At 33.4% G+C, this 12,386-nt stretch overlaps 1 protein-coding gene across 1 annotated transcript in view; it reads left to right on the forward strand.

The window, feature by feature from the left end:
• DNAH5 (dynein axonemal heavy chain 5) overlaps positions 1-9,536 on the forward strand; it is a 126,234-nt gene extending 116,698 nt beyond the window's left edge. The window contains exons 75-79 of the mRNA XM_084509041.1: positions 247-462; positions 2,900-3,112; positions 5,201-5,353; positions 7,132-7,363; positions 9,086-9,536. Coding sequence (XP_084365167.1) covers positions 247-462; positions 2,900-3,112; positions 5,201-5,353; positions 7,132-7,363; positions 9,086-9,237 — 966 coding nt within the window. The 3' untranslated portion in view covers positions 9,238-9,536. The remainder of the gene's footprint in view (positions 1-246; positions 463-2,899; positions 3,113-5,200; positions 5,354-7,131; positions 7,364-9,085) is intronic.
• Positions 9,537-12,386: the final 2,850 nt, after the last annotated feature.

A 12,386-nucleotide genomic window follows, 5' to 3' on the forward strand; every position in this document is an offset into this window, starting at 1 on the left:
ATAGACTTATGAGAGAACAAGTTGACTATTGGAATAATGTATGAAGGTAAAAACTAAATTTATTAACTTTGGTGTGACTTGGGCCATGACATGACAAATAACTCGCAGAAAGTTATTTGCAGTAAGACTGTGTGAAGAGATCCAGCTACTTACTTAACCATGTAAGATTGTTTGTTTGTTATTTTTAAAAATAATTAGCATATAAATCTATCTCAAATTGTGCTCTTTTTATGTTTCACTATGTAGAGCCTTCCTGCTTACGACACACCAGAGGTATTTGGTTTGCACCCCAATGCTGATATCACTTACCAAAGTAAGCTTTCCAAAGATGTATTGGATATCATCCTCTGTATTCAGCCTAAAGACAGCTCTGGTGGAGGAGGTGAAACCAGGGAGGCAGTTGTAGCCAGACTGGCTGATGATATGCTGGAAAAGCTTCCTGATGATTATGTACCTTTTGAAGTGAGTTATTGAAATTCTGTCAAAGACATTTGCTCTTTTTTGCTTTGTATGGATTAAAAAAAAAAGTATTTTTTTTTTTTAAATTGTATCTGAATTAATTTATACAAAAAATACTTCAAAAACATAAAGTGGCCTGACCAAACTCTTAACATCTATAATGAAGTCACTAGATATATGCTGAAGGGCTTATATAAGAGCTTTTTCAAAATATTAAACTACTTAATGCTTAAGTTGTCATTTGCACTATGGAGGTTAGGGGAGGTCATCAGTTTTTCAGACAAGCTTGTTGACATTGTAGTAGAAAACTGAGGTGGTGCTACAAATGTAGTTATGCTTCTAAATGTATTACTGCTTGAATATGCGTATTACCATGGGATTCAGCTTACAACCTGAACATACTTTTAGGTTGTTTTAATTTCCAATGGTAGGCAATGATTTTCTCCAGTGAAATGAATGCCAAAAAGCTTAAAAAGCTTTTTAAGCTTTCATTGTTTCAAACCTAGTGTTGCTATCTCGTATTAACTCATATTAACACATAGTAGCCCATGTAATGTTATTTGTAATGGCCTCACAGTCGTTTCTTTTCTGAAATACTAGCTTCTTTTTATGTGGAAGATGGGATGTTTCTAGAAATGAGAAATTTCTTAAAAAGTTAGAAAACATTACTGATGACAAGATACACGGACACACGAATTGACTGTACTCTGTCCCCATCCTCAAGACTACAATTTAGCTGAGTATTTGAAAAAGTGTTGTTTCTGCGTCTAAGTTGTACTTTAGTACCCCAGAATTTTAGGATACTGACATATTTCTTACCAGATAAAGCTGGTTACAAACATAAATGACAGGAAAGCGCTTGTAAAATAGGTATGGTTCCAATATTTCCCATATCAGACGATGCTGAACTTTTGTGTTTATCTGCAAAAGCATGAAAGCAAGAAGGTTTGATTATGACACTAGTAAAGCATTTGCAGTAGTTTTGTTATGAAATAGATGTGAATCATTGCAATATATCATTGGAAAAAATATCATACCTGTGTTTTATGCAAGGGTTAGCTTTAACAGATACCCAAACTTTCCACCTGCTTATTTAGGCAATAAGATGTTTTACTAATTAAATCCTGCCATCTCCTTATTGAGGAAGATCTATCTTCCTATCCTTAGTCATCTGGCATTTTGATTACTCTTTAATGGAAGTTAACACAAAGGCCTAATAGAGAGCTAAGTACATTATGATCCCCTAAATTGTCCTGCTAGGATACTGAGCTGTGAGAAAGGAGCAAAGAGATTTGTACAGTCTAACACTCTTCTTTTTCTTTTTCCACAGTAATAAGTTTTTGAGTATAGACTCTTTTCAGGTACTCATGTCTTATGTCTGTTGCTTTGTGTTTTCCATAGCCCATTTTGAGTTTCATAGCCTTCTTTTCCCAAAAATGACATAATTATGATAATGTAGTTTATCTGAACAGATTAGTTATGTATCAGAAATTTGAACACTAACTATCTAGTAGTCTTCCAAACGTTTGTACTTGCTGAAGTTTCTGACCTAGAGTCTTCCTAGAAGCCTGAGTTTTATGACTTTCTAAAAGACCATATGTGCTGAACCAGAAGTCTGAAATCTGCAAAGAACTGCAATTTGTTCAGCTTCTCAGAAGGGTATTGCTTTAGTGATGGGCTAGTTCTTAGTCCATCTCTCTTCAACTTCTACCTAGCATCTTCAAGAATAAATATGTGGATTAATAAAGGCAAATATTGCATACTGTTGTTGTATAGGTACATTTATCTCTATTAAGTTTGCAGAAGATCTATTTTGGAAGATCAGCTTTGATCCTGATCTGTCTCAAATTAGAAGGGAAATTAAAATAACAATAACAGTGAATGAGCAGTAATAAAATTTTTCACTAGTTGAAAATTACTTAAAGTCCTCATTTTGGTAGTTGTTTTAGAATAAATGTGTAGCAAAATCCTGATAAACTTAGAAATGTTACATGTATTTCTAAGAGAGTTGATACTATATATATATAACTCAGTATACATGATATACTGATATATGATATGATAAATAATTTTTTTGATCTTTGGCACAAATAGAGCCATATAGATTACAAAATTTCTAGTTATGTCCCTACAGTTGTTGTTAAATTGTTAACTTTACACTTTTAAATGGCTTTTTAAATGACTTTAGCTCGTAGAGTTATATATATACTAAATCATGACTTAGACTAAAAATAGAGGCAGTCTCAGCATTGTAGAATTCACTTGGAACAAAATCCTATGTTTGTGTTGCAGAGAACTTGAGGGTTATGCCAAACTGACCACTTAACTGACCACTTAGTTAAAGTAATATAGCGTAAAAATTGTATTGGTGCCTAATCTCGAAATAAATCCAGCTTTGGCTTTTATTTCTGTTGAAGGGTCTATGTTTTTCTACTTACAGGTAAAAGAGAAACTAAAGAACATGGGACCTTTTCAGCCTATGAACATATTTTTACGACAGGAGATTGAACAAATGCAGAGAGTTATTTCATTAGTGAGAAGCACTCTGACTGATCTAAAACTTGCCATTGATGGAACAATTGTTATGAGTGAAAATCTGAGGGATGCTTTAGACTGCATGTATGATGGAAGAATTCCTGCTAGCTGGACAAAAGTAGGTGTGCATCCCTTGTTTTGTTAGAAAAAATAAGTATTTATTTATTATTATTTTTTTAGAGTTAGATTAAACTTCTAGACAGACAGTAAATACTTTTTTAAACATAAGTGTCCGTGTTAATCAGGACACAGTGTGACTGCTGGGGTAGAATGTGGGCTAAAATAAGAACAGTCAAAACAAGTCTTCTTTCATTTATAGAAATAGAAATGGGTGTGGCAGATGCATATATTTCCCATTTTAATAGACTATGTGTACTGGCAGGTTAGAAGGCTAGAGAGAAGAGAATAACTTTAAATGCAGTGATAGATTTTCAAAAACAGCACCCACACTAGTGGGCCATTTTGGTGCTATTCTTTGAAACTAGGACTTGTAGTCACAGAATCACAGAATAGTAGAAGATGGAAGGGACCTCTGGAGATAGTCTAGTCCAACCCCACGTAAAGTGAGGTCAACTAAAGCGGGTGTCACAGGACTCTCCAAGACTAGAGCCTAAAACCATTCTTGGAAATCTGTGTTCTGGTATTCAACCACCCTCACTGTAAAGAAGGAAAAAAAAAGAACTGATTTCTTAAGCTTAAATAGAATTTCCCATGTTTCATCTTGTGCGTTTTGTCCTTTCACTCTGAAGGCTCTGGATCCACCTTCATTCTCCCCACACATGGTATGAGCATTGATAATATCTCCCCTGAGCCTTCTCTTCTGCATGTTAAACAATCCCAGCTCTCTCAGCCAGTCTGCATATGATAGATGCTCCCATCCCTTAACCATCTTTCTGGCACTTCTGAAGACTTGCAAAATATTGATTATGTCATTTTTTTTGGTCATGGTATGGTTGATAGTGATGTGGTAACTACAACAGTCTCATCAAAGCCTAAATGTTTTCATATTCTAGCATTGTGCTAGGCTGTATGTCCTGGTGATGTTATTTCCAAATAGGGGTAAAATTAAATATTTCAGTAATAATTATACACTAATTTAGAGTAAAATGAAATATGTTTCTCAGAGAAAAGAGTGGGAAACTGTCTAATGGATAGAAATGGCATTGGGTTTTATTAAGCTATTCAGCTGCTTAGGATTTTTTTTTTTTTAATTTCTTTTCGTATATTGAGAAATTCCTACTCACTGGACAGCTCTAATAGAGATGATAAAAACACATAGATGTGCTCAGAGCAACGTAGGTACTGTCCTCCCCACTTCTCCAACTTCAGATAGAATTGCTCTATGAATTATTCAGCTATTTGGGTAACCAAAGAACTCTTTCGCTTATGTATTTTAATGAGATACTTGATTATATTTAAAAACATAAACCAGTCACCCAGTTAATTCTTTTGAAGGCAATTAACTTTTTTAATTTAAAGATTTCATTTTATTACATTTGTACTGAATCCATGGGCTGAAATCTGACAGCTCTCTTTGATTTAAAGAAAGTAATTCAATTATTCCAGTCTTTCACTTACAAATCAGAAATATAAATTGTTTTCAGGGATAATGAGAGCTGTTAATGTCAGCTGATGGAAATAAATGTAGAGAGGTTTGTTTTGCTTTGTTTTTTATTAACAAAGAATTTTCATGGTACAAAACAGACCATAATGGATGCTTCATAAAATAAGTATGATACGACCATTCAAAGAAAAAAACGTCATAAATATTTCCAAAGTATAATTTCAATTTTCCTTAACATTTTTTTTTTTTTTTTTTTCAGAAAAAGCTGAATAGTTTTGGCAGAAATCCTATTATCTTGAAGCAATGACCCTGACTTCAGAAAGACATGTAGACAATATTTCTTCCTAGTTCAAACAGCTATCTAATTTTGTGAAAACATCATAAAATAGACAATTACCACAGGGAGCATTAAGCATATCTGAATGGAATGGTAGCAATGAATTTGAACAGAACAAGAATTTGCTTCAGGTTTCAGTGTGAGGCAACTATCAGGCTAAAAGCTAATGTATAAAAAATGAGCTTTAAACATGCTTTACTCTTATTACCTTGTGTACTGATGAATTACTTTTAATTGACATGAATATGATGTTTTAAAACTGTTGAACAAGATTAAAAACTGAATACACATTTTATTATTTTTAGGCATCTTGGGCTTCCAGTACACTTGGTTTCTGGTTTACTGAACTTCTAGAAAGAAACCACCAATTTTACAGTTGGATTTTTGAAAGACGACCAAACTGCTTCTGGATGACAGGATTTTTTAATCCTCAAGGATTTTTAACTGCAATGAGACAGGTAAACAGTATTCAAAGCCTCACTCTGCCTATTCCTAGATACACTTTTGAAATGTATATTGGTGTGATGGATGCTGAGTTATGCACATGGCTCCATCTTATCAACAATGAAGATATATGACTGCATAACTGATTATGACTTACTGAGTGAAGTGGTCTTCCAGCACATGTACTTTTTCATTATCAAGCACTAGTATGTTAATTTTTGTTTCACTACTTTGATCCTAGGCCTATGAGGGCTACCTTACAACATTATTAAGGTATAGTGGAGAAGTAATGTCTCATGTTGCTATTCAGACATTCCTGAAAAGAAGTGTTACAGCCATGAACTACTTTTCTTTCTTTTTTTTTTTTTTTTCTTTTTCTTTTTTTCCCCTTCCTTTTGTTCTGTGTTCAGTTCTCTCCCAGAGTTACTTTTCCTTTAAAAGCAGACAATAAATATCTATGCTGATCAGCATACTGGGACATACATTGGAGATGATAATTCTGTCATATTGGGAAAGAATACTCAGGTAGGAATGCAATGGGAGCTCAGACAAAAGCTAACTTTTGGAGGAGACAGAACGAAGGCTTACAGAAAAGGGAAACCTTGTCTCTCTCTCAAATCTGGGTAGTGTAATCTTTGGATATCTAACTGAAGTTTCAGTGGGTGATCTACTAAAAGCACAGCCATATAACCTTGGAATTGTGTAACAAAATACTTTTCTTGAATCAACAGTCCTAAGTATCTTGCACCCAAACCTGTGGAAAGGATTTATTAGTAGTATCTGAAACAAGTGGAATCTTCTGAACTTTTCTGCTTCCCTAGTAGAGAATGAGAGGTACATAACAACATAAAGGTCACAGGTAAACAACAAAGTGTCTGTCTGGGCTCTGCTCTTGAGCTCTACCGTGAAATAAATAGAAATGAGAAAAATGAACAGCTACAATGATAATTGAACTTTAACTCTTCTGCTCTTTTAAAGCAGCTAATTAAATGCAGTATGGGGTAAACATTAACTTCAAAATGAATTCCAGTTACTTCAAACAAAGGTCTTGAAAAAAAGTTTAATAAACTGGGATAAAACTTAGGTGTGACATAACTTAACAGCAGGAAATAATAAGGAATAGGGCAAGACAGTTGGGCAAGTGTTGTTGGGTGCTGTAATTAACTGACTAAATTTGAAATATGTGTTGACTCTTGAACACATCCATCTCCAAGTGTTTTTTTTGTTTTTTTTTTTTTTTGACAGTCACTTTAAGTAGTTTTAGAGCTGAGTGAGCTCCCTCTCACTATTAAGAATAAAATTAATGAATACCATTATTACAAGAAAAGGTAGGCAATCCCAGAAAACGTGCAGCAAAACATGCATTTTGCTTTTTTTCATTGTAACTGTTTTACTTATCACAATGGTTTCTTATTTCCTGAAAGCTGTGAAATTTTCATGTTCACAAGAGCCAACAACAGCATTCATTGGTTGTGTTACTGTATTGTTGTAACATACTGTATATCATAAAAAGATTAAAAGAATAAATAAAAATAAATTAAAATAAAAATCAAATACAGCAGATAAAGTACTGGAAGCCTTGTAGTACCATCCCATTGTTGGCTTAGAGAGAAGGCTAATGCTGTAGACATGTATAGTATAAAAAGTTAAATTTGAGAGGGTAAATTATGACCATACAAATATAAATATATATATAATAAATATAAATATATAATATAATAAATGTTTTGAAAAATATGGTTCTCTGAATATGTAAAAACGTAACCTCCAGATCTTCATCTGTTTTGGGCAGGAAATAACAAGGGCTAACAAAGGATGGGCTCTGGACAGTGTTGTGCTGTGCAACGAGGTCACTAAGTGGATGAAAGATGATATCACAAGCCCTCCTACGGAAGGTGTCTATGTGTATGGGCTGTATTTGGAAGGAGCTAGCTGGGACAGAAGAAACATGAGACTGACTGAATCTAAACCCAAGGTGCTCTTCGAGATGATGCCAGTTATAAGGATATATGCAGAGAACAACAGTACGTAACTGAATCGTAAAGGACATTAATTTGATAGACTTTAATGTAACTTTTTTTTTTTTTTTCAGCTGCATGAAAGTCTCTTGAGCTTCAGGGATTTCATCAGGCTTTCTCTATTCATGTATACATACAGAATCTTTTTCAACAGGACAGGCTTCTCAGTCTTCTATATAAAATGAGCTAGTGGCCTTCCTTGATAATCAATAATGGGCATTTCTTCCCCTAATATTTAGATAGGTCTCTATGTTCTGTTCTTAATGGTGTTAATAACTTTTTAAAACCCATTACAGATGAACTGTTCTCTGCCTTGTGACAAACATACTCATATTCAGTCTTTCGCTGCAATTAGAAGCCATAATTCCTGGTGCAAATACATACTGTATTTTAACACTAACATAGATGCTAGTAATGTTCTTAATACACAACTCTGAAAATACTGTTGCTTACTTTTCTCAAAAAGTATATGGGTAGTGTGTGGCTCTTAAGTGAGTTAGTCTATTTTCTCATTGGTATTTTGAAGTGCTAGGTATACACTTGCCATGATAGCTTATATAACAGAAGTTTATATATCATAAACCTGGATATTTGCAGAATGCCACTCCTAAACTGATGAGGTGGTTGAATCAAAATATAAAACCATACATAAGCTTTGAAACCTAAACCCCCACACCAAAATCCACTGCAATATACAAGTTTTTTTTATATCCATAAATGTATGTATACACATATATTTACAACATTATATATATAAACATGTATATCACACACATAAGTTATTTATGGTATTCATATAACATATACGTTATATATGTGCTGTATATACATAAAATACACTCCTTTTTTTCCTGGACAAGGCTATGCATGAGTTAACAGAGGCAGCAAGCAGTGGCAAGAAGCGATGGAAAATGTTTTGGTCTTTGAGAAAGAAAAGGGCTATAAGAACTGAAAGAAAATTAGGGAGTAAAACAGTAAAAATACTGTTTTATGGAAATGTGTGATTTAGATTATTATTACACGCGTGTGTTTGAATAAAATAGGAAATAACATTGAATAGTGCAATAGGATAGGAATATCCAATGTTGAATGTAAATCTGGAAGTTTCCATTTAAAGTGTTCCACCTCCAGAAGCAAAGTCTGCTTACATGATATTTTATCAGGGTTTTCTGTAGCTAATCTTTTATAAGAGACATAATGACTGTGAAAGCAGCCAATATGCCAAATAATGAACACTGAAATATTAAGACTAGACTATTTTTCTGATTCTTCAGTGAAAATGTTGATTTATATTCTGAAATTCTGTCTGAATTTCAAAATGTATGGTTCAGTGTTTTTCCATGAGTAGGGCATATTGTTATTTTGACATATTAATAATATGTTTTTAAGCCACTGCTCAGTGGACAGGTTGAACTAATAATTATGCTAAACAAGCTAGAGCATCCATTTACATTTCTTGCTACATCTAGTTCCTGGGGGCTGACATTAAATTCTAAGCTTCCAGGAATTTCAAGGATTGCAATATTACCTTCATCTGGCAATAGCACAATAATGAACAGTGTGAGAATCAAGTATGATTTTTTTTTTAGGTGGTGATGGAGAAATGTGTGCTATTGAACTTTGATTCAGTTTTATGTTTGCCTTGTGCCCAATCTTTTAAGGCCCTGTTTTCATACCCCAGTTTCATTATTTATTTATTTTTTTTAAATGTCTTTTCTGTCTTCTCAGCTTCAAAGGATCCATGTTTATATTCATGTCCGGTCTACAAAAAGACTGTTCGAACAGATCTGAATTACATTGCTGCCATGGATCTTAGAACCCTTCAGCCTCCAGAGCACTGGGTATTGCGTGGGGTAGCACTTCTGTGTGATGTCAAATAATGCTGAAAAAGGTTTACTAATTCTTTTCTGATTTTAAATATTAGCATTGACGTAGCTAGCTATATGATAGATTGTTTTATAAAAATGTATTTTCTATGTCATAGACACCATTGTGGCCATTACAGTAATTTTTTCTCAATAAACCTATACAATAGGCTTATAAAGGCTAAATCTTAGAATAATAATACATTTGATAAATAGATTCGAGCACTACCTTTGAAATCTTGGTTTTCATGATAAATATTTAGAGTTCCTATCTCACTAATGTGTACTTTATTTTATCCTGAATAAAGATTGATTTGAACACTGTTACTTTTCAGTGGTTAATTATGGTTGTATCAGGGCTTCAAGCAGCTAAACACATATCTTTATTTTATTTATTTATTTATTTATTTATTTTGCCTATGGAAAGCTAAGATGAGTTGATAATTCATATTAGTTAATATACTTCATGATGATGTTCAAAGATTATCTTCTGTCTTCTAGGTGGCTTGCTCTCTAAATAAGGAAGGTAGGACTGGAACAATGTTGCATCTGTTCCATCACTTGGAAAACAATTTCATTGTATTACATAGGAAAGCAAGCATTTGACAGCTGCCAGAATTCCTTAATATCCGATTCATGACCTATAAATAAATAATGGAGAGGAAGAAAATCGTTCCATAAAAATGATGTTGCTTCCTCTTTTTTTTTTTTTTTTTGGTGTGCTGTTACACCAAATGTGTAACCTTCATCAAGGTTATTAGTTGTTTAGCTTTATCTTTGTTTCTGCTATATTTTTGCAATGTTGTGATTTTATATATTGTTCTTTTTTCTTTATCCTTTTCTACTTATGTGCTGAAGTCTTTTTGCATCTCAGCTAGCTAAGTCCACGTGGGAGTCAATCTTCAGAGAGAAATTTTAATACCTCTACTTAGTTGAACACTGTTGGCTTTGCAAATCAAGTACACTTTTGTAGTCATCAAAAAGTCAAAAAGTCTTTTTTTTTTTTTTTCTTTTTGAGTCAAATAAGTCATGTACCTTAGAGTGAGCCTCTAGTCATTCACGATAAAAAGTACTGTAGAAGATTCTATTAAACTAAAAGAAGAGAGATTTAGTTTAGATATTAGAGATGTTAAGAAGAAATTCTTTGTACAGAGGGCGGTGAGGCACTGGAACAGGTTGCCCAGAGAAGTTGTGGATGTCCCATCCCTGGAAGTGTTTACGGCTAGGTTTGATGGGGCCTTGGGCAACCTGGTCTAGTGGGAGGTATCCCTGTCTATGGCAGGGGGGTTGGAACTGGACGATCTTTAAAGTCGCTTCCAACCCAAACCATTCTGTGACTGTGTAATTCTAAGAGGAAGCAGAAAGAGAAAGTATTGCTGGTGCATCTGTCATACATAAACGCTGCAATGGAGAAGCTGTTTTCAATTTTATGTCAAATCCATACATGGAATTTGAAGGGTTCCACTTTCAGAGATTATAAGGAAGAAAGAAAAGAAATTTTTATCACAGTGGGCAATACAGTTCCATCTTTATAGTAAAAGTGTAGTCATCATTACAAATATATATATATATTTAAAAGTACATTATTAAATTCTATGTACTAACTGGATTATAGAGAAAGTATCTCATTCTGAATTGCCATTCATTAAATTCTTTTGATTTTTATTATTATTATTTTATTTTCCTTTCCTTGCTTGGAAAATTATCCTGTTCTAACTAGCTGGAGCTGAACATGCAATGTTGCTTCTTAATGAATCTTGAAATGGAGCTTGACTAGTGCTCATATACAACATTCTTATTTTTATCAATCATGTTTTAACATCATGTTTGCATTGCATAAGCATGATATATGTGTACAAATATCCAAAGGATTCTGGAACATATATAAGGCTTAGGAAAAAACGCTGCAGAGTTAGATTCATATGAGACATAGCTCATCAGTTGTGTAAAATAAAAACTCTATTAAATAGATGAAGAAAAATGACATAGTTCTTTATGGATCTTAAAATCTACTTGATTTACAGTTTACTGGAGCATCTGGCATCTTCTTTCAGTCTACAATATGCTTTTTCTTAAAAATTTCTAACTCCTATACAAGTTTTTTCTTTACCCTTTGTTCTTATAAAAGCTTAAAGTTAAAAAATCCATCGTGAGTGACAGTGTATGTGTGTTTGTGTATGAATATAGTAAAAGGAAAATGAAAATCTGGGCTTTTAAACTAACCAGTGAATACAAGTTGCCAATCTGAATTTGCCTGTGAAATCTGCACATAGGTAGGAATAGAAATTTGTATTTATGTGCATATCATATCTTTTAAAAAAAGATATTTTCAAAACAGAGAACAATAACAAGAAGAACCAACACTGAGAAAGCTGAAAGAAGAAAGAGTGAGAAGAGGAATATGTATTAAATATTTTTATTTTACGTTTATTTTACATTTTAAATATTTATTATTTGAAATGGGTAATAACTTTTAACTCTCAACGTTTTAGTGAAGCCATTATTTCTGCTGTAATCACTCTGAGAACTGTAGTAGCTATTTCAGTTTTTGCTGTTGGAGGATATGAGACATTCTACTTTGGCAAGAAAAACAGCAGATGTTTGATTGGTGTTTTATAAACATTTTTTTTCCAAAGTGAGGTCAAGAAACTTTGGACAAAAAAGAAGAGCCAGGAAACTACCTGAAAGAAAAATACTTAGCATGGTCTAATAGAAGGTACTGTAACTTGCAAGACAATGTTTTTGCATGCATTTGCTGCTAATAACTTTCAGTTTGCAGTTTCTCTATTAAACCACTAGAAGAACTGCAGTTAGTATACGTAGCTCTTCACTCAGAGCACCACCATCCTGCCCAACTTCCATAACTTGAATATAAAATGTTTTTTTTTTTTTTTCCTTGAGAAAAAAGTAAGCTAGAATATCTTTTCAATTAGCCTTTCTTTTCAATTAGCCTTACTAAATCATAATTTAATGTCACATAATGCTTCCCTGTATTTAGGTTGAAACAGCTCATAAATCTATCTTGCTTGCTCTGAGTGATCTGTGATGCTGGTATAGTACTAGTAGATTAGTTTGGTAAGGGCACTATAAGTAGTCTTTCTTTTTTCTTGCTAATCTGATCAATACATACTTAGAAAATAAATGCTGGATGACGATGAAGCCTG

Source organism: Aythya ferina (genome assembly GCF_964211825.1).
Source record: "Aythya ferina genome assembly, chromosome: 2".
Lineage (NCBI taxonomy): Eukaryota > Metazoa > Chordata > Aves > Anseriformes > Anatidae > Aythya > Aythya ferina.